The sequence below is a fragment of the Balaenoptera borealis genome (assembly GCF_965194805.1).
Source record: "Balaenoptera borealis genome assembly, chromosome: 17".
In the NCBI taxonomy this organism is placed as follows: Eukaryota; Metazoa; Chordata; class Mammalia; order Artiodactyla; family Balaenopteridae; genus Balaenoptera; species Balaenoptera borealis.
In genome coordinates, this window is record NC_138876.1 from 36,249,043 (window position 1) to 36,271,659 (window position 22,617).

Below are 22,617 nucleotides of genomic sequence, written 5' to 3' on the forward strand. Positions count from 1 at the left end.
GTTGGGAAGTCAGTTTAATATTAAGTTTGAAATCAGATTGGTTTATAATAGAATGAACTCTGCTGCTATAGTTGGCTCCATAAATGAATCTTGTGCGACAGGCAGATGCAAACATACTGCATTAATTACATATATGGTACAAAAATAAAATAAAATAGTCCAGTGGGGAAATGACAGCTTGGTAGAATTTATGAAACCCTGTTGTTGTACAATGCCATAAAAAAATAACAATGTTTCTGGGTGGATAATGTACTTCTGTTTTGTTATCTAGATTAAAACCATGGCAGATGGTGCCTTGGGAGGATTTCACATGGAAAATTTGTTGCAATCTTTGTATGTAGAAAATAGAGCTGGATTCTTCTTTACTAAATTCTGTGAGAACTCAGGGAACAAGGTAGAAGATAATTATTTTAAATCTAATTTTATACTTTTATTTCATTTAAAATGAGAGATTGAAATAATTTAATGCTCAAGTAGTCATATTTGATGTTAAAATTCCCATCTCCTCTGGTAAGAAATCTCATGCTAAATATTTAGTAAAATTTTAAATATCTTAATTATAATTCTCTTTGGTTCATTTTCCTACTAAAATTACAAAGAAAAGTAAAATACAGATAGACAAGAATTGACTTGCATTATTAACAATAGATTACTTTCATATAACTTTGTTTCAGTGTAATGTATATTAACTTCAGTGCTGATTTCTATCAATCCTTTACTTTTTATTTTTAATAAGTCTAACAATGACAGTTGCAATGAATAGTGACAAACTTATTTCTAGGTTTTTTGTTTGCTTGTTTTTTAGTTGTCACAAACAGTCTTTATTTTGCTCAAATGAAAAGTATTTCACTAGCTCAATTATTAGAGTAGTGTTTGCTTCTGGTATAACACACATTTGCCCATATATATCCAAATACCTTCAGATTTTGGTTTCATGCCAGAGATAGCGTGATTACTTTTTAATTATTAACTAGAACACTTACTATTTTGATGACCAATTATGTGAGAAACATATATGCAAAAATATAATGATCCAGTGACAATACCAATAAATAATTTGTATGTTGCCAGTTTGTGATACAAGATAAAACCACCTTAAATTGAACCTGATTTATAGTAACACCGAGGAGCTAAACAATTATTTTTATTTGAAATTAGAGCTTTGTAGAGCTTTAATAATTGGGTGGTAGTAATTTATGTACTTTTTCCGTCTGCAGTTGTGGAAGAACAGTGTGTACTTTTGGTTTGACCTACAAGCTTATCATCAGCTTTTCTACCAAGAAACAATTCACCCTTTTAAAGTATGCAAGCAAGCTCAAGTAAGTAGTAAATAATGTTGGTTCAATGTGAAGCACTAAGTACACAGAAATGAAAAGTTGTGTCCAGCCTCAAACAAGAGAAATCTGGGAGTGTGGGCAAAAAGGCAGCAGGTAAATTGTTGCCATTGAATTACTTTATTTAAATGTCAGCAGAATATTGTTTTATAATCTGATTTGTGGGTTCTCAGTTTTATCTATTTTATTTGGTATGCCTTATTTTCTCTTTGCTGCCGATTAATTGTTTTCCAACAAAGGACATCTTATCTTTTTTTCTAATTTATGCCTTTTTAGTTTGGTTGTGAGTAATTTAAAAGAGAACCCTGAGAGAGGACTTGTAATGAATCACTGAAGTGATTGGGAGCAGGGGCATTGACCAAAGATGTTCTCTGAGCTTCCTGCAGCAATCAGCTGTTGGAGATACTTAGGCTGTTGGCCTGTCTAAAGATGGGGAAAGAATGTTGACTGATTCCGTGTGGCATAGGCCTTGTGTCATCACCTGACCTTCTGTGCTACATGCTATGCAAGACAGATACTCAGAGTTGGAGGAAAGAACATCTTGAGACCTCTCCAAAGCAAAATAGAGGACGAAGAACAGAGGATTCTCTGCAAAGAGAAAGAGAGAGTAGCCATTTTTTGAGGGGAGAAGGAAAGGGAATAGAATTATGACTCAAGCTAACTTACCTTTTCAGTTTTTATTCTTAGGCTCTCCTAATCTTTTATGGAGAGAGGTCATCAAGCCTAGAAAACTGCTAATCACTTCTGTATCTGTTGACCACTTAAGTGGTTCTTATAATCTGAAATAACCCCATTCCAGGGGACCTTTCCTCGAGCAATGCTGAGGAGATTAGCTTCGTCATATTGTTTATTATCTTATTCAGGACATCAGAGAGTACTGCCGGGTGTTTGCTGTTACCTCCACCACCCTGACTTTGACATTAATAACTATGTTTTATAAATCAGCTGACAGAGCTTTGTACTTTTTACCATGAGAATTAGGGCTTCGGTTCCTACAGAACCCAGATCTGGCTCCATGAAATCATGAAACTGTATCTCTAATTTGCCAGTACCATTTTCTGAGACCACACAGTTGGCTCTTCTGCTTGTTAATCCTTTATCTGTAATTCTCTACTTATCCTTCTTTCCCTAACCTATTGTCTCTGACTGCTAAAGTGCCACCATTATTTTTATTATGTTTTCACCACTGCAAGGCTTACTCCTCTAAAAATCTTCAGCAGCTCACTCAGTTAAGTAGGTTTTTTTGTTGCTGTTGTAATCACAATACTTCCATACACTTGTAAAAGTGGAAATTCTGTTTGAGCTTGGCAGATGTTAATTCTTTGTAATGGTATTCAACTAGCTATAAATGATTGTGAAACAGGATACACTCACGTTTTGGTTATTCTGAGATATTCTGTTTTGGGGTTATCGAGGCCTATAAGCTTTTTATCCTTCCCTAGCTTCTCTTTTGAAGAGTCAAAACAGTATGGGGGGAGGGGAGTGATGGAGACATTGGTTTTAGTTTAACTGGGGGAAATAAAAAGAGCAAATCATGTAATCTTTTTGACTTGCTTGCTTTTTGCATCCGTGGTTATTTTATTTTTTGGTTAGTGGAGCAATTGTCTAAATTGGTTTAGGTTTTAATTATCCAAGATTTCTGCCTCCAGATATAAGAATTGCTTCTAATACCATGATCCTATAGATTTGTTTCACAATATGAAATACCATTGGTTTCTTTATAATAGAAATGCTGTATAACTTCCTTCAAGGGTACATGTACAATACAGATCTTTGGATTGATCAAGCCAATGGCAGAATATAATCAGCTGGCACTGTGTTAAAGTTGCCATTAACTTGATTTTTATTTTGTTTTTATACATCTGATGAGCTGCGTGGTAGGAGACCAAGAGTTGATTACAAAAGACTTACATGCTTTTCTGTATGCTGATCGACACATTACATACCTTGAAGTTTTACTACCTCAAGAAGTATTGCAGAAATATCTGTAGGCAGAGTAGATGGGAGGTCAGTGATAGTGATTTAGCATGACTAACTGTGGTCCAAGAGTTTGAACGACAGTCTTGGGCACATCCTGAAGGTTTCATTGCACAGCTTCCAGATAGAATCGTTCAGTTAGAAACCAAATGAAATGGTCTTGGCAAGGAGGAAGAGAAACACCACCAGAGTGCAGAGATACAGTCTTTGATCCTCACAACAACTTGCCAGTGGACCATCTATCACTGCCAAGATTTGGAACCAGGATTTCTGCCGATAGTCCTACTGTTTTTTTAACATTACGTACTTGCTTCAGTGATAGACCATTACAATAGAATGAAGTGGATCTGGGTACCACAGTCTTTTGTAAGTTCTTCCATCTTTGTAGAAATCTTTCAAACTGTATCCCAACAAAAACTACACATTTAGAATTTACCACTCTCCAAAGCATATACATTGAGATTTTTAAAAAATTAGTAAATGTATTATACATGCATAAGTATTATACATGTTTACACATATGTATACACAAACATGTTCAAAATAAAAAATCAGTGGGAAGGAGGAAGAGAGAAAAAAAGAGTATAAATTAGAGCCTAGGAGAAAAATTATGTGGAGAATGTAGGAATTAATGAGTAGAGAGGGTAGATAAGAATGAAATGGAAGTGAGGAATAAGAGGATTACTAGGTAAATCCACAGCACTTTTACCACAGAGTGCTATTTAATATAAAGATATTCTTGCAGCAGTGTGAGATTTTTGCCTTATTGAATTGAACATCAGGGTAACACATTTTTTAATTGAAGTATAGTTTATTTACAATGTTTCGGGTGTACAGCAAAGTGATTCAGAATATATGTATATTAATTTTGTTTTATACCCAGTAAGTAGTCTTAACTATTTTTCTTATTACCATCAATGCTGTGTAGATTTATTTATTTATTTATTTATTTAACATCTTTATTGGAGTATAACTGCTTTACAGTGGTGTGTTAGTTTCTGCTTTATAACAAAGTGAATCAGCTATACATATCACGCACAAATTTCTTGCTTACCATTGGTTTTTGCATCACATTCCTTCCTTTGGGTTTGATTTCTGAAGAATAGCTTTTAGTAGGTTTTTCATTAGGATTTACTAGTGGTAAAAATCAGATTTTTTTTGTCTGAAAATGTGTATTTTATTCTCTCATTGATCATTCAGTTGAATATAGAATTCTAGGTGGACAATTTTCTCTCAGCACTTTGCAGATATTATTCTACTGTCTTCTGGTTTCCATTGCTATTGTTGAAGAGTCTGCTGTTGCTCCCTTGAGGGAGGATGTTTTTTCTCATTCCTTTTACAATCTTCCCTTTGACTTTGGGGTTCTGTATGTCACCTCAATGTGTTTACTACAATTATCTTTCTTGGGTCTAAGTTGCTTCTAGAATCTGAGGAGTCATGTCTTTCATCAATTCTGGAAAATTCTCAGCCATTAGTTCTTTCAGTCTTTCTACTTCTCTTTTTCTGGATTCTCTGGTCAATGTTGGTGCTTTTCAGTCTATCCCATATCTCGCTTAATCTCTCAAGTTTCTCCATCTTGTAATATCTGTGTTATATGTTTTAAAACTGAACAAGATCAGTTTGTTTGATCTGTTTTCCAGTTCATATTTTGTTTCTTCAGCAGATTTCAATCTGCTGTTTAACACATCCATTGAGTTAAATCATTTAAGGAATTACTTTTTTTTATTATTAGACATTCTACTTGTGTTTTTTAAATCTTCGTGGTGATTTATCTTTTTGTCTTATTTTTCTTCATGTTTTTAGTTCTCCTTTTATGTCTCTAAGCATTTTAAACATATTTTATAGTCTGTAGCTGTGTTAGGTATCTATTCCTACACAAGGGTATTATCATAACTTTGTAGCTTAAACAACACACCTTTATTACCTCACAGTTTATACGGATAAGGAGTCTGGGCACAGCTTTGCTGGGTCCTCCACAAGGCTGTAAATCAGGATATTGACCAGGGCTGGTTTCTCATCTGGGTCTCACCTGGAAAACAGTCTGCTTCAGTGCTCACCTGGTTGTTAGCAGCATTCAGTTCCTTGCAGGCCACCAGAATAAGAACTCATTTTTTGTTAGCTGTCAGCTAGCAGCCACTTCGGCTCTCTGCCATGTGGCCCTCTCCACATGGTAGCTCACAACATGGCAGCTTGCTTCTCCAAAACCAGCAAGGGAGGGAGTTTCTTAGTAAGACTGGCATTACCATCTTATGTAACATAATCATGTACACGTAGTCACATAAATCTCATCACTGTTGCTGTATTCTGTTGGTTAGAAGCAAGCCATACGTTATGCCCACACTTAGAGGGAGAAGGTTATGAAAGGGAATGAACACTAGGAGACACTGTTCATGGGTGCCACCCTAGAGTCTGGCTGCTACAATATCCAATAATTCCATGATTTGTAGTTCTTGGGAGAACTAATTCTGCTATTTATTATTTCTGCTGACATGGTGGATTCTTTCCTTGTGTGCTTTGTAATTTTGAATTATGAGCTCTTATAGTGAAGTATTTTATCTGTGGTGCTTCTGTTAGGCACATTTTTAATGCTAATTTGTCATCTTGGGGTTTCCTCCTTTGCCAAGTGTAATCTTGAAAAACACACCCAAATGATGGTAAACTCATGATAGTGCATCCTCAGGAGATATTTTTCTTTTACATAGAGTATAAGCCAAGACAAGCAAGCTTCTTTTTTGTGTCCTAGGTTTGGTAGGTGTATATATGTACATTTTTTCCCACTCTATGTTTCACTTTGTGTGTACCCCTTCAAGGACCATGGTGTACGTATGGGTCTCAGTGTTACATTTTCACTTTGTGAGGGTCCAAGGCCTTATCTCCTGTACCCTGTGGCTCTTATAACCCACATCCTTGATTCACCCCATGGTAGTGTCATCATCAGCTCATGCTTAGCACCCTGGTTTTCAGTACACTCCTTAATTTTTACCCATGGTAATTTTCCTTACTACCACAGCTATGCATTTAAAAGGATATTAGTTATACTTTATCCAGTACTTCTAGGCAGTTTATAGAGAAAAAGGTTCAAGTAATCTAGCCTGCCAACGTACCAAAAAAGGGTGTCTCTGCAAGAAGCAGTCATATATTTTCTAATTTAATACCCATAGTAAGAATGGGAGGTATTTTTATCCTATTTTTTATAGATAAAAAAGAATCTAGATCTCTGAAATGTTAACTTTGCCAAGGTTTCGTAGCTGAGAACAAACTTAAGCTCAAACTTGAGGTGCAAAACCTACTTCAGTGCTGTACTTTGCCTTCTCTGCTCTACGTATAAAAGTTCATCACGTCTACCTCAGAGGACTTTGTAAAGTCTGCATAAGATAATGTAGGTGGAAATATTTTGTAGTTTAATGTAGGGCACTCTATGAAATAAGTAGGTATTATTATTATTAGAGTCAATACTTAAGGTTCTATCACTTGCCTGGTTAATGGAGAAAGAAGATAGGAATTTGAAGAAAATAGGATAGAAGAACAGCAACTCCTAAACCAACAGCTATTCATTCAACCAATACTATAACTTATTCTGAGATTAAAAATACCACTTAAATCAAAACATGCTTCATATAATTACAACCTTTTAAGCTATATTTTATAATATTTTGTTACTCACTTCTTAATTAACATTCACAGAGAGCCTGGTATGTGCCAAGTAATGTTCTGTGAATGCAAAGATAATTAGGAGAAAGTTCTTGGCTTAAAGAGCTCACTTTCTAGTGGGGGAGAGAGAGAATTATGGAGGTACTTCAGTCACATTTAAAATAAAACCAGATAATAGCATCTTAACTGGAAATTAAAGTTCTTCCTTTACTGGCAGATAAAAGTTGGTTATCGTTTTTTTTTTTTTAAATCAACTTCTTTTCAAATACCTGTAGAAGGGAGATATCTATTTCCTTTTTTTTTTTTTTTTTTTCATTTTTTGAGCCAAAAACTTTTCTCCTTTGGTCTTATTCCTGCTCTGTGAAGCAATACAAAATAAATCTCTGTCTTCTGGGTGACAACTCTTCAAACAAAAATATTATACCGTCCAGTTTTATTCATCTCAACAACTTTAGACTAAATCTCAAATCTTTTACAGTTGAGATTTAGGTCTTTAATCTTAGCTAGATGAAATCTTGACATTTGGAAGTCCCATTCCTGACATCTCCACCCAGTAATTTGACAGATTGTAAATATTCTGACCTAATGCTCTAGTGAGCGACTCCTGTGCATCTATATCCCTACAAAGAAATCAGCTGATGGGTCCCATGGCAAATAAGTCAGTGTAAGTGATTACCCCTATTTGCCCAGGATCTCTAAGGGTTTACTCTATTTTTTTTTGGAATTTTATTTTATTTTATTTTATTTATACAGCAGGTTCTTATTACTTATCTATTTTATACATATTAGTGTATATACGTCAATCCCAATCTCCCAATTCATCCCACCACCAACTGCCCCCCCCCCCGGCCCCGCTTTCCCCACTTGGTGTCCATACGTTTGTTCTCTACATCAGTGTCTCTATTTCTGCCTTGCAAACGGGTTCATCTGTACCGTTTTTCTAGATTCCACATATATGTGTTAATATACGATATCTGTTTTTCTCTTTCGGATTTACTTCACTCTGTATGACAGTCTATGTCCATCCATGTCTCTACAAATGACCCAATTTCATTCCTTTTTATGGCTGAGTGATGTTCCATTGTATATGTATATACCACATCTTCTTTATCCATTCGTCTGTCAGTGGGCATTTAGGTTGCTTCCATGACCTGGCTATTGTAAATAGTGCTGCAATGAACATTGTGGTACATGTCTCTTTTTGAATTACAGTTTTCTCAGGGTAAATGCCCAGTAGTGGGATTGCTGGGTCATATGGTAGTTCTATTTTTAGTTTTCTTTTTTTTTTTTAATTAATTTATTTATTTAAATAGCAGTATGTGTATGTGTATTTAGCATTGTCAGCTATTCTCTTCTAGAATTTCACTTATTTATTTATTTATTTATTTATTTATTTATTTTTGGCTGCGCTGGGTCTTCGTTTCTGTGCGAGGGCTTTCTCCAGCTGCAGCAAGCGGGGGCCACTCCTCATCGCGGTGCGCAGGCCGCAGCCTCTCTTGTTACGGAGCACAGACTCCAGATGCGCAGGCTCAGTAGCTGTGGCACACGGACTTAGCCGCTCCGCGGCATGTGGGATCTTCCCAGACCAGGGCTCGAACCCGTGTCCCCTGCACTGGCAGGCAGACTCTCAACCACTGCGCCACCAGAGAAGCCCTATTTTTAGTTTTTTAAGGAACCTCCATACTGTTCTCCATAGTGGCTGTATCAATTTACATTCCCACCAACACTGCAAGAGGGTTCCCTTTTCTCCACACCCTCTCCAGCATTTGTTGTTTGTAGATTTTCTGATGATGCCCATTCTAACTGGTGTGAGGTGATACCTCATTGTAGTTTTGATTTACATTTCTCTAATAATTAGTGATGTTGAGCAGCTTTTCATGTGCCTCATGGTCATCTGTATGTCTTCTTTGGAGAGATGACTATTTAGGTCTTCTGCCCATTTTTTGACTGTGTTGTTTGCTTTTTAATATTGAGCTGCATGAGCTGTTTATGTATATCAGGCATTAATCCTTTGTCTGTTCATTCGTTTGGAAATATTTTCTCCCATTCTGAGGGTTGTCTTTTTGTCTTGTTTAGAGTTTCCTTTGCTGTGCAAAAGCTTTTAAGTTTCATTAGGTCCCATTTGTTTATTTTTGTTTTTATTTCCATTACTCTGGGAGGTGGGTCAAAAAAGATCTTGCTATGATTTATGTCAAAGAGTGTTTTCCTCTAAGAGTTTTATAGTGTCTGGTCTTACATTTAGGTCTTTAATCCACTTTGAGTTTATTTTTGTGTATGGTGTTGGGGAGTGTTCTAATTTCATTCTTTTACATGTAGCTCTCCAGTTTTCCCAGCACCACTTATTGAAGAGACTGTCTTTTCTCCCTTGTATATTCTTGCCTCCTTTGTCATAGATTAGTTGACCATAGGTGTGTGAGTTTATCTCTGGGCTTTCTATCCTGTTCCATTGATTTATATTTCTGTTTTTGTGCCAGTACCATATTGTCTTGATTACTGTAGCTTTGTAGTATAGTCTGAAGTCAGGGAGTCTGACTCCTCCAGCTCCGTTTTTCTCCCTCAAGATTGCTTTGGCTCTTCGGGGTCATTTGTGTCTCCATACAAATTTTAAGATTTTTTGTTCTGGTTCTATAAAACATGCCATTGGTAATTTCATAGGAATTGCATTGAATCTGTAGATTGCTTTGTGTAGTATAGTCATTTTCACAATATTGATTCTTCCAATCCAAAAACATGGTATATCTCTCCATCTGTTTGTGTCATCTTTGATTTCTTTCATCAGTATCTTATAGTCTTCTGAGTCTTTCACCTCCTTAGTTAGGCTTATTCCTAGGTATTTCATTCTTTTTGTTGCAATGGTGGATGGGATTGTTTCCTTAATTTCTCTTTCTGTTAGTGTATAGGAATGCAAGAGATTTCTGTGCATTAATTTTGTATCCTGCAACTTTACCAAATTCATTGATTAGCTCTAGTAGTTTTCTGGTGGCATCTTTAGGATTCTCTATGTGTAGTACCATGTCATCTGCAAACAGTGACAGTTTTACTTCTTTTCCAATTTGTATTCCTTTTATTTCTTTTTCCTCTCTGATTGCTGTGGCTAGGACTTCCACATCCTTGTCTTGTTCCTGATCTTAGAGGAAAGACTTTCAGTTTTTCACCACTGAGAATGGTGTTTGCTGTGGGTTTGTTGTATATGGCCTTTATCATGTTGAGGTAGGTTCCCTCTATGCCCACTTTCTGGAGAGTTTTTATCTTAAATCGGTGTTGAATTTTGTCAAAAGCTTTTTCTGCTTCTATTGAGATGATCATATGGTTTTTATTCTTCAATTTGTTAATATGAGGTATCACATGGATTGCTTTGCATATATTGAAGAATCCTTGAATTCCTGGGATAAACCCCACTTGATCATGGTGTATGATCCTTTTAATGTGTTGTTGGATTCTGTTTGGTAGTATTTTGTTGAGGATTTTTACATCTATATTCATCAGTGATATTGGTCTGTAATTTTCTTTCTTTGTATTATCTTTGTCTGGTTTTGGTATCAGGGTGATGGTGGCCTCATAGAATGAGTTTGGGAGTGTTCCTTCCTCTGCAATTTTTTGGAAGAGTTTGAGAAGGATGGGTGTTAGCTGTTCTCTAAATGTTTGATAGAATTCACCTGTGAAGCCATCTGGTCCTGGACTTTTGTTTGTTCGAAGATTTTTAGTCACAGTTTCAACTTCATTACTTGTGATTGGTCTGTTCATATTTTCTATTTCTTCCTGGTTCAGTCTTGGAAGGTTATATCTTTCTAAGAATCTGTCCATTTCTTCCAGATTGTCCATTTTATTGGCATAGAGTTGCTTGTAGTAGTCTCTTAGGATGCTTTGTATTTCTGCAGTGTCTGTTGTAACTTCTCCTTTTTCATTTCTACTTTTATTGATTTGAGTCCTCTCCCTCTTTTTCTTGATGAGTCTGGCTAATGGTTTATCAATTTTGTTTATCTTCTCAAAGAACCAGCTTTTAGTTTTATTGATCTTTGCTATTGTTTTCTTTGTTTCTATTTCACTTATGTCTGCTCTGATCTTTATGATTTCTTTCCTTCTGCTAACTTTGGGTTTTGTTTGTTCTTCTTTCTCTAGTTCCTTTAGGTGTAAGGTTAGATTGTTTACTTGAGATTTTTCTTGTTTCTTGAGGTAGGCTTGTATAGCTATAAACTTCCCTCTTAGAACTGCTTTTGCTGCCTCCCATAGGTTTTGGATCGTCGTGTTTTATTGTCATTTGTCTCTAGGTATTTCTTGATTTCATCTTTGATTTCTTCAGTGATCTCTTGGTTATTTAGTAACGTATTGTTTAGGCTCCATGTGTTTGTGTTTTTTATGTTTTTTTCCCTGTAATTTATTTCTAATCTCATAGCGTTATGTTCGGAATAGATGCTTGATATGATTTCAGTTTTCTTAAATTTAGTGAGGCTTGATAGGATTTACTCTTACATCTGCAAAATTTCACAAGAGAGAAAGGAAACTAAAAAACCAAGTCAATTAATGTCATCAGGCCTATACCATCTCTTGGTGTTTTTAGGAAGCTGTAAGTTGTGATATAATAATAATGTAGAATTCATTTATGTATTCATTCAACAATGTTTTATTGCTGTCCTTCTCAACCTCTCTGGCCCCAACTCATTTAAATTTTCCATTAGGTGATCTTAGGCACAGTGTGGATCCAAATGAAGTTCATTCCAAGTTGTGCCCTACCTCAGGGTTCTACAGTAATGTCGATGTATTTGGCCCCTTTGCTCCTGCTCCATTTTCTATTACTGTAGAAACAGGAAATAAACATAACCTGGGTAGCACTTAGACCAGCAGTTACAAGCACATTTGCCCTTGCCTAAAAATGTTGCAGATATTTCCACAAACATTTATCAAACATCTAGTACATGAGGCTCTGATCCATGCTGGAAGCACTTTGAGGAACAAAGCACATACAGGTGCTACCACCTAAATACTATCAAAGTTCAAGAATATGCTCTTGGGCTTCCCTGGTGGCGCAGTGGTTGAGAATCTGCCTGCCAATGCAGGGGACACGGGTTCGAGCCCTGGTCTGGGAAGATCCCACATGCCGTGGAGCGACTAGGCCCGTGAGCCACAATTGCTGAGCCTGCGCATCTGGAGCCTGTGCTCCGCAACAAGAAAGGCCGCGATAGTGAAATGCCCACGCATCGCGATGAAGAGTGGCCCCCACTTGCCGCAACTAGAGAAAGCCCTCGCACAGAAACGAAGACCCAACACAGCCATAAATAAATAAATTAATTTAATTAAATTAAATAAAAAAAAGAATATGCTCTTTTTTTTGCCTCCTTTTCCAGAGAGTCCTAGAAAGATTGAGAAAGAAGAGACCGTGTAGCTCTTTCTCTATGAAATTTGCATTGTCCTGACAATGTTTTCCAATGAAGTCTGAGCTAATTTTAGGTAACCAAAACGTTGGGTGTTAACCACAAATTCCTTTGAAAAAATTTTATGGCATAAGAGGGGCAGTGTTGAAGATTTTTTTGATAATCAGCTTAGCTTTTTCTTTGCTTGCTGTCATCCATTACATTAATTGTTTAGCTCCTCTCTTTACTTGGCATTTACAGGACTTAAATACTTCAGGGTGGTCCTGACATTTTCATTAAAGTGGTATGAGCTAAATGCTCCTTCTCTAGGCTGATGGTGTATTTTCAGGTGCACTAACAAAGATCATTATTTCTTCATACAGCAGTAGTATTAAGAATCAAGCTGTGTTTCCTAAAAGATGAATGGGCATGGGTGAGGGGTCAGGTTGGGGTGATGATTAAATGTGGAAAATCATGTACCTCTTTATAGCTTAATGGTAAATTTCAGAATCTTCATAATTAGGTTGTTTCTGAGTATCAGGCCTGTTATTATTCAGGCTTTGTTACATTATTTGTTTTTGTTACCAGAGAGATGGTGTCTCAAGTACCAATCGGGCTTGGACTGTCAAACACTATGAATCACTGAGCACGGAATCCACAGGGTTCTTGTCCTGCATCCCATTTTGTGGCACTTGCTGGTGAACTGGACTAAGGAAGAACACATGTAGCAGCCAGCTCTCTGGCTTACAGTTATTCATTCGTTTTCCCTGTTCCTGATGTTCATACCAGCTACCCATGTTCAATCCTAAGATTTTGAATATTATAGGATTCTGGACCAAAAGAGATCCTTTTTTAATCCTTTTGTTTCCAGAAAAATCAACACCTGAACTTCTCTAAACCATAATTATCATTATACCTGACCTTTATTTAATGTTTACTATCTGTCAGGTTCTGTGGAAATCACTTTACATGGATAATTTTATTTAATTCTTGACAATTCTAAGAGGTAGATATTGGTGTCCTCTCCATTTTACAGATTAGGAAACTGAGACTTAGAGAAGTTGAGTAATTACCTAAGGCAATATTTTCCATTTAGCAATTAGCGAGCTTGGAATTAGAACCAAGTATTCTGACTGCAGACTCTGTAGTCTTAACTTCTAAGTCATTGCTTTCTGATTAATTGTCTCTAGAAAAAAAGTAGTATCTGTTTATCACCTTGTTTAATTTTTCACTTTGGTATCTTAAAATATCTTTATGAACATTGAATATCAAATTTCACCCTTAATAGTTTCCCCCACTGGACTATAAGTTCCAAGAAGACAGTCTGCTTTGTTTACCTCATATATTCAGAACTGGAGCTGGCACATAAAAAGTGTTGTAATATTTTTTGAATGACTGAATGAACTCATTGGCATGCTTATATTCTTAGCAACATATTGTAAGCCTAATTATAGATAATAATTGATTATTTATAAATGACTGCCAGCTGGGTGCTTTTAATTGTTAAAAAAATTTTAAATAAAATAGCTTCATGAGCCCCCATATACCGTCACCCAGCTTCAACAATGATCAAAATTCTGTCTTTCCAGACATACTGTGTTTATGGTCCAAGATTGCTCTTAGTAAGGAGCCCTTTACAAGCTTCACTGGAGCAACAGTGAAATCTCCCTGTCTCCTCCCACCTCACTCAAGGAACTTAAAAGTAAGGTTGTTTTCTGAAACTTAAACTATGAAATCAGTGTGTAATAATTCAGAATGGATATGAGCAGTTGTCTAGAGACGGAATGGCTTCACAGGCCTCAAGACTTCTAATGAACATGCCAGTACATCTAAAAAAAAGAGTGTTCCGGGCAAGAAGAGGCATTGATCAGCAGCAGCATCCAGAAAGAGAGGTGTTACAGAGGCAGTCCTTGACCATGCCCTTGAAGCGCTATCCTCAGCCAGCTGCTCCTGTGAGCAGCTGGGCAGCCTGATAGATAGGGAAGGAAAGAACATTCATAGGATCATAGTTAACTTCCCTTATTTTGACTCCAAGCAACCTGCTACATTTGAGCTTGCTTTCCAAGGTGCCATGCTGGTGAATGTAAATATCCCATCTGTTTGGTGGTTGATTTTCTCATTGTAAAGTAATTCTTCAACGCCCTGGTTTTAGTATCAATTTCTTGTGCTTTGTTGGCCTGGGTTAGCTTCTCTGTGAGGCAGGTTTTTTAGGCCCAAAATGTTAATATAGTCATGCTTTTCTTACTGAATTATTCTTTGTTCACTGATTTTCAAGGAATTATTTTTATTAGAGGTTAAATAATTCCATTAGTTTAAATATATATTTTGCTTTTGTCTGTTAAAATGTTTTTTAAATTGAATCCAAAAATTATAAAAATAAAATCCTTGTTTTTTGCTTAGGTTGCCTAAACTGCTTAATAATAACTCTTTTTATAAAAAATTTTATTCCATCATATACTGAGTTGATTTTGCTTAAAATACCTTAAGCAATGGCCCGAGTCAGTCTTAAGCCTAGTCTGTTTTGTCCCTTCAGTTTGTGGTTTGTTTTTGGCTTTACTTAACATGTTGTTTTCCCTTTTGATTTTTCATTCTGTCCAAAATGATTCAAGTTTGTTTTACTCTTTTATCCTATTGGCATTTTCTTAGGTTCTCTTTTGCACTGAATTCTGCTTAGTAGAGTCTGAGTAATGGCCAGAAATTCTCTGTTTGATTGTCATCACATTATCTTTTTTGTGCAACTCCATCTTGTGTTGATCTCTGCAGTAGTTTGCCTCTCAGTATCAGGATGTTGCAATCTCTAGATCCCATCTTTAAGATTCCTACTTGAAAAACCCCAAGGTCCTTCACATGAAAATCCATTTGTGGAAAGCTCCATCTGTAATTTATTCCCTCTCGGCATAGCTCCTCAGTAAAGTTTTTGAGTTCCTTGTGGGGTATGAGAGGTCGTTAAAAATCATCATTTTTTCCTCCTTTTGCAGAAAAAAACAACAACATTGGATTGCTTGAACTTGCTCATTATTTTTCTTCTTCCTCATATGAACTCAGATAATGATGTTCTATGTCTGCTAGAGCTGTGAAGTTATGAAAACAGACTTCTCTTTTTGCTGAAGTAAATATTTTGTGATTTCTGAAAGTATCCCATATCAGGGCATTTACATTCCTTTTGTAAACTCCTCTAGGGACTCTTTGCCTTAGCTTTTTGGAGCACAGTTTCATTTCATTTTTTTATATGAACTCCAAGGATGGAATTATTGAGCTCAGTTGAGAAGATCCCACGTTACTTGCTATTTGCCTTCAAGTACAGTAATAAGTTTTTGTTGTTGTTGTTACAGCGTAGTGGACATCTGCTCTGCTGTGTTCAAGATTATCAGTGAAGTGATTTTGGTCTCTTTGGGGTCCAGACACTGCATCAAGATCCATTAGTACCAGTTAGTTTTATTTCTCATGATGCTTTAATGTTTCTCCTTCGTAGCTTCTCCTTATACTTTCTCATGAGAACAAGTTAGCAAGCTTTTCCCAACTAAACTCTTACTTCTTCTGGTTTCCTAATCCGACTGAAGTTAAATTTAACATTTGAAGTTTAACTTTTCCCTTTTCCAAATAAAGACTATTCAGGATGTAAAAAAACAATTTTAAAGAAAAACTTACTTGCCCTGCTCCTGTAGTTTGACTTTAACTATTAAAAAGAACTTTACGGTAGCCGTATTTTTAAAAATGGATGCCAGTTAAACAGTATTGAAGTAAACTGTGTTATAAACTGGCATATTCTGGCCCGAATTAGTTTATTCTGGTATGTGGCTTTGCCTCCAGTGAGTATATGAATTAGTTGGTGTCATTTGCTTTTTTCCTACTTTATTTCTCTTTCTTTGGTAATCATGATAGGAAAAGAGAATTATCTTTGCCTTATACTCAGTGGTATGATGATAAATGTTTAATAACCACCTCTCTGGGCGGTGGATAAACAGCCCTGATTTGTAGCTTTTGCTGATCTCTGGGTGTAAATACTCTCACCGTGGACGATTACAAGCTGCCAACGTGGCGTTACTGAGCACAGAGTTGAGAGGAGAGGCGCAGCAGCCCACCATTATACAGTATTTCCACCAGACAGATAGAATAGAGGTAAATAACCTCAAGAGCATGGACAGTCGTAAAACAGTAAAATCATTAGGATGTAATCGGTTTTGAGTATTCATCATCTTTGTTTTTGATATAATTTGCTTAATTGTAAGTTTATATAATTTTTGATAGTGACTGAATTTAACAACCCACTCACCAAGTTCCTGAAAATTCGTGAATTAGCTCTTGTAAGCTGGCTTCAGTTTACAGTGGAGGAAGAGATAATGACAAGGGTAAAGGATCAGTCTGATCCTCTCAATCTTATATTTCTCTAATGTTATCGCTGGAGATCCTGACCCTCCACCTTCAAATTTTTCCTCTACCCTTTAGAGACTGCCAATGAACTCCTCGCTTGTACCTACCAAAGAAAGCATATTATCTTTGCTCCAGAATCTCCAGAGCCTGCACAGTTTGTTTAGTATAAACTGAAAATAAAAGGAGTTTAAGAAAAATCTTTGTATATTTCAGTAGCCAAAGTTGTTTTCGTCTTTTATCTTTTGAGTGTATGAAATAGTGTCATGGGTTTTATGGGATATTTCTTCTTCTCAGGGGCCAGCGAGGTCTTTGTTGATACTACCCTGTCAGTCCATCTGGCAGGACCCTAATGCTACCTCCCAATAAGTAGAAGGAAATAGCAACAGCAGACAGCTTTATATTTCCTCTACGCTCTTGGTGGGCATGTTGGACAGTTACTAGAAGATGGTGAAAGATACATATCTTTGTGTAGCCTTACATGATTAGAGTTACTTCTTTTACTATTGCAGTGGAGTAATGGGTCTAAGAAAAAAGGATTTGCTAAAGACACCAAATGCTGAAGCATGAATGTTTTCTCCTAATCTCTGGAATACTTTAATAAGTTATTTTGAAAATCTTCTTTTTAAATGTCCCCAGTTTTATTAACCTGGTGATATGCTCTGCTAGTTGTCCTGTAATCCGGTATTAAGATCTCACAGCATATAGGTTTTTACACATCTCGTACCTAGTTTACTGAGGGACTCATTTTACGTCATACAGTTCTGCAGTTGGCCTGGAGGTGACAGCAGAACATCATGCAATCAGTGTTACCAGGCAATCATAGAAAGATACATACACATGATCATTAAAATAAATACATCAAGACAAATTATGTGAAACTGTTCCATTAACATAACTAACAGCTGAAATGTAACATAGCAGATCAACACATGTGCTACAGCATTTGGTGTTATTCTTGACTTTGCCTTTTAAGGCTACACAGAAATTGTTCTTATTTTCGTTGGAACACAGATGAGTATCAAGCTGCAGCTCATCAAATGGCCCCTACTTATGGAAAAGATGCTTTCCCAAAGACTGTGCTCACCTTTGGCACAGCGAAAGTACTTCGTTGGGTGCTTCTACAGCATGATAATTGGAATCTAACCCCATAGCTGGCATCATTTAGTCCTTGGTACAAAGAGAAACCCAAATAGCACAGAAAGTTTTGGAGGCTATTTCATTATTTTTTTGCTTTTTACACTGTTAAAAACAAGAATAAACTCAATAAACCCCAAATTCTCCTTCCTCAGGTATGTTCATCTAGACTTTATGATGCAGTAAGAAAACATCAATACATTTCAGGGTCTATGAAAATCAATAAAATGTTGGAAAGCCAAGCCTGGAATGCATTATGATATATTTGAAAGGAGATTGGTATCCACTTTCATCCAAGAATATGCTCATCACATACACTTTCAAAGTGAATTTGAAAGCTATTAAGTGGCAATGCTGAAACCTTGCATGGAAAGTATTTTAGCATTGGAAAAAATATAAATTGCAATGGGAAGTATCATATTTTAATTTGAGCCGTCTCCTATGTAGTGCAATACAGTTGTTGTGTTCAGGATATTAGCTCTAAGTAATGAAGCATCTGAGATTTCCTTGAAAGGCAAGCAGACACATTTTTGTATTTTTTCCTATAATTCCAACAAGGTCATGTGTATTAAAAATAACTTAAATTAAATATTGTTTGTCATCTTACTGTCCTTTAGAAGGCAAAGGTTTATCAAAATCTCTCTCTCTCTCTCTGTCTTCATTTCTCCCAGTTTGTTTCTCCATTCCACTTTCCAGTTCCATTCTTCCTCCTGTCTCCAAGGTATCTATCCTACACCTTTTTTTCTTCATAGTCTTGAGGGTTTAGCTAAACAAGAAAATTAACTCCCAGCATTTCAAGACTGTAAGAGATGTTTCAGGGGGAGGCATGGCTTTTTATTTGCATATCTGATACAGATGCCAAGAAAGTGAGTCACCGGCACAGGTATAGAGCAGGGCCGGGCAAGCCGCCCATCGTGCATTTCCTGCTTACATAACCGTTGAGTGTCTCCAGGAGAGATGGGGTTTAGAGAGAGCCACGCTGAGTGCAGGGCCAGGCAGTCTGATCACAGACAGGCTTGTATCCCTTCTCAGAAACTTCCCTGCTGGGTTGTTAAAGAATCATAGGTTAATGTTTAAACTGGAGTCACGTCGGCCACAGCTGTTTGTGAGTGAATCTCCACTTTAATGTGAATCTGAGTAGCTGACTAGGATATGAAGGGAGCATTGTCCCCTCCAACATTAGCTACATTGTTATTTAGTCAGTGGCTGAAAAGGAAGAACTGGGTGGCCAATAAGAAAGCAAATGATGCAGGATACTTAAATGATGTTTCTAACCTGTGATTAGACTATATTACTTAGCTATAATAAAGCATAATCTTTATGTTTCATTATAAAGTCAATTTACATCAACGTACAAATGATTTTCACCATCTTTATATAGATCTTAAATGTGTTGTTTAGCTTTTTAATTTTGTTTCATATATATGATTACATCCCTTATGTTTGTTATATATAGTCAGTTGGTCAGTTATCCACTTAAAGATGATCTCTGGATTATTAGAATCACATATTAGAAAGACATTCTCAGATGTAATGGCAAAATTAAGTTGAATATACTATAATTTTACTGTGTGGCCTAATTAAGGATTGATAAATCAGTTTTCTCCTCCTTACCCCTGTAACCACCTTTGTCCCCACCCTCCTGGAGAGGGGAGGAAGAGGGAGAGACCAGAGACCAAGCCTCAAAGGAAGCCAGTAAATGCGCACAACGTGGGCTTTCAAGACCCTTTCTAATGCTTCCAGTTCTGTGATTTTATGATAAAACTGGTAAAGAGTCAAGAAGGCGAGGGTAGTATATTACTCTTAAGGATTATGCTAGTTATCATAGCGGGGGTTGATATTTGAACAAAGAGAAGTTACTTAGGTGATAACGAACAATGTTCTGATAAACTGGCTTCGAGAAAGCAAAAAAAAAAAAAAAAAGTCGGAGGGCGAACAAATACCTACATTTAGGTACAATCAGAGAGAGGAAATATTTTAAAATTTCTTTTAAGATTTTGATTTAGAACATTTATTCTTAACAGGGAAGTCTGTGAAACTTCAATCCAAGTTCTAAATAAAATATTCCTGCTTTGGGATTTTTGGCTTTTGATATCAGGTATTCAATTCATATGATTTCAAATTAGACAAATGTGTGTTCCTTAGAAAGGAGTTCCTCTGCCTTTCTTTCCTTTATTTTTAGCTTTAAATATGTGTCGAGCACTTCCAGGTGTCTTGTTTTAGAGAAACTTTCATTTTGTCTAACTGGTGGCAGTTAAATATAGAGAGACCATATAATTTATCATCTAAACCAGGATTCTTTCAAAAATAAAGGGGGAAATATTAATAATTATGCCAGGATGGTAGGCTTAAACCAGAATGAAGTCACATGGCTACCCTAATTGTAGCTCCTTGAGGTTATGGGATATGCAGTTAAATCATTGGTGGAAAAAAACAGACTCAGAGAAAAAGAGATCAGATTTGTGGTTACCAGAGGTGGGCGGTGTGGGGAGGGAAAATTGGATGAAGGTGGTCAAAAAGTACAAACTTCCAGTTACGAGATAAATAAGTACGAGGGATGTAATGTACAACATGATGACTATAGTTAGCATTGCTATATGGTATATATGAAAGTTGAGAGTAGATCCTAATAGCTCTCATCACAAGGAAAAAATTCTTTGTCTTTTCTTTTTGTTTCTATATGAGATGACGGATGTTAACTTATTGTGGTAATTATTTCATGATGTATGTAAGTCAAATCATTATGCTGTACACCTTAAACTTTTACAGTGCTATATGTCAATTATATCTCAATAAAACTGGAACAAAAAAAAAACTGGAACAAAATAGTTGAACAACAACAAAAAGTGTACATGGAGCCCTGTGACTTTATAGAGCACAGTAAGAGTGTGAGGTCAGGAAGTAGGGAGTAGCCTGGAAAGGGTCTGATCTAGCTTGGAGAGAAAACTGTGTTTTATTATGGTTTTTGTTGGGATGGAACTGCTGCCCCTTATTTCCTCCTCATATTTTTATATTTGTCAGTTTTTTCTTGTTTTATTGTAGAGAGTTAAATTCATAGGACTTGCATTTGAGGAAGTAGGAAAGTGAGGAAGAGTCAAAGACTGTGCTGTGAATCGTATGAAAACTGGAAAAGGAAAAGATAATGTGTTATATTACTGAGTCATTGAGTTGGAGGGTCCATAGGCTATCCATGTAGCTATAATAAGTAGGCAGCTAGAAGCAAAGATTTTCAGTTCAGGAAGGAAATCAGGTCTAAAGCTGTGTATATTTGTGTTTCTTCCACATATAGTTGATTGTTAAGTCTCTGAGAATGGATGAAGTCTTTAATTCATTCATTCATCCATTCATTCATTCTAAATGTATCATTATGCTAGATGCTAGGGATACAGTAATAAACAAAGTAGACCAAATCTGTCTTCATGGAGTTTATAGTCCAGTGGGAGAAACATACAAATACAGGGTCCTATGGGCACACATAAGAAAGATACCTAAGCCAGACTTCAGGAGTCAAGGAAGACTCAGTCCTTTAGGATGAATAGAAGCCCAGCAAAGGGGAAAAGAGGAGGAGGGTGGAGTATAGAGAGGGCATAGAGCACATACTGTGAAAGTCTTGTGAGAGAGTGCCTGGCATGTGTGTGAAACTGAAAGAGTATGAATTAAGAAGAAAATATAGTTGAACATAGAACTTTAATGAATGCCTTCCTTTAAGGGGAGGATATGGAGGAAGAGGAATCAACAAAGGAGCCTAAGAATGGAAATAGGCAGCGAATCAGGAGAAAGTGTTGAAGGCAGAAGAGAGAGTCAACAGTGTTAAAGCTGCGTAAGGGGACTTCCCTGGTGGTGCAGTGGTTAAGAATCCGCCTGCCAATGTAGGGGACATGGGTTCGAGCCCTGGTCCGAGAAGATCCCACATGCTGTGGAGCAACTAAGCCCATGCGCCACAACTACCGAGCCTGCGCTCTAGAGCCCGCGAGCCACAACTACTGAGCCCACGTGCCACAACTACTGAAACCCACACGCTCTAGGGCCCGTGTACCACAACTACTGAGCCCACGTACTGCAACTGCTGAAGCCCCATGCCTAGAGCCTGTGCTCCACAACAAGAGAAGCCACCGCAATGAGAAGCCCGTGCACCTCAACAAAGAGTAGCCCCTGCTCACCACAACTAGAGAAGGCCTGCACGCAGCAACGAAGACCCAACGCAGCCAAGAATTAAAAGCAAAACAAAACAAAAAAAGCTGCGTAAGGAATCAAGTAGGATGAAGATTAAGGAGAGAAACCATTGAATTGGCAATTACGTGGTTCTTAGTAATCTGCGACATCAGTTTCTTTGGCATGAGAACCAGATTGCAATAGATTGAGGAATGATAGAAAAGTGAGTATGAAGATTTGCTGGGAAGGGAAAGAGAGAAAGGGTGATAGTTTGTGGACAAGATGGTGACAATTAGAATAGGAGAGATGCTTTGTTAGAACACCTTTGAAGCATTAGAAAGGAGATGAAATCGAAGGAAAGGTGGATTAAGGGTGTAATTGGTGTTGCACGTTTCTGGGGAAATGGAGTCAACAGCATGCATGAATCATTTAGCCTTGGGAAGGAAAATTTTGAAACATCAGAGAAAGAGAAAGATTTAGAAGAAAGCTCTTGAGGGGACAGTTGAGGGCATCCATACCAGTGGTTTCTCCCAGTTGAGTGGAAGATAAAGTCCACTGAATGTGGAGAAGCATAAGGGTACAGTTGGGAGCTCTAAGGAGCATGGCAAAGTTTAGAAATAAGCAAAATCTTGCCAAGTTTTGTGATCACA

At 36.9% G+C, this 22,617-nt stretch overlaps 1 protein-coding gene across 2 annotated transcripts in view; it reads left to right on the forward strand.

Annotated features, from left to right (window-relative positions):
- RGS22 (regulator of G protein signaling 22) overlaps nt 1-22,617 on the forward strand; it is a 174,975-nt gene that overhangs the window by 79,194 nt on the left and 73,164 nt on the right. For both annotated transcript variants that reach the window (XM_082364231.1, XM_082364230.1), the window contains exons 13-14: nt 272-394; nt 1,218-1,319. In XM_082364231.1, coding sequence (XP_082220357.1) covers nt 272-394; nt 1,218-1,319 — 225 coding nt within the window. The remainder of the gene's footprint in view (nt 1-271; nt 395-1,217; nt 1,320-22,617) is intronic.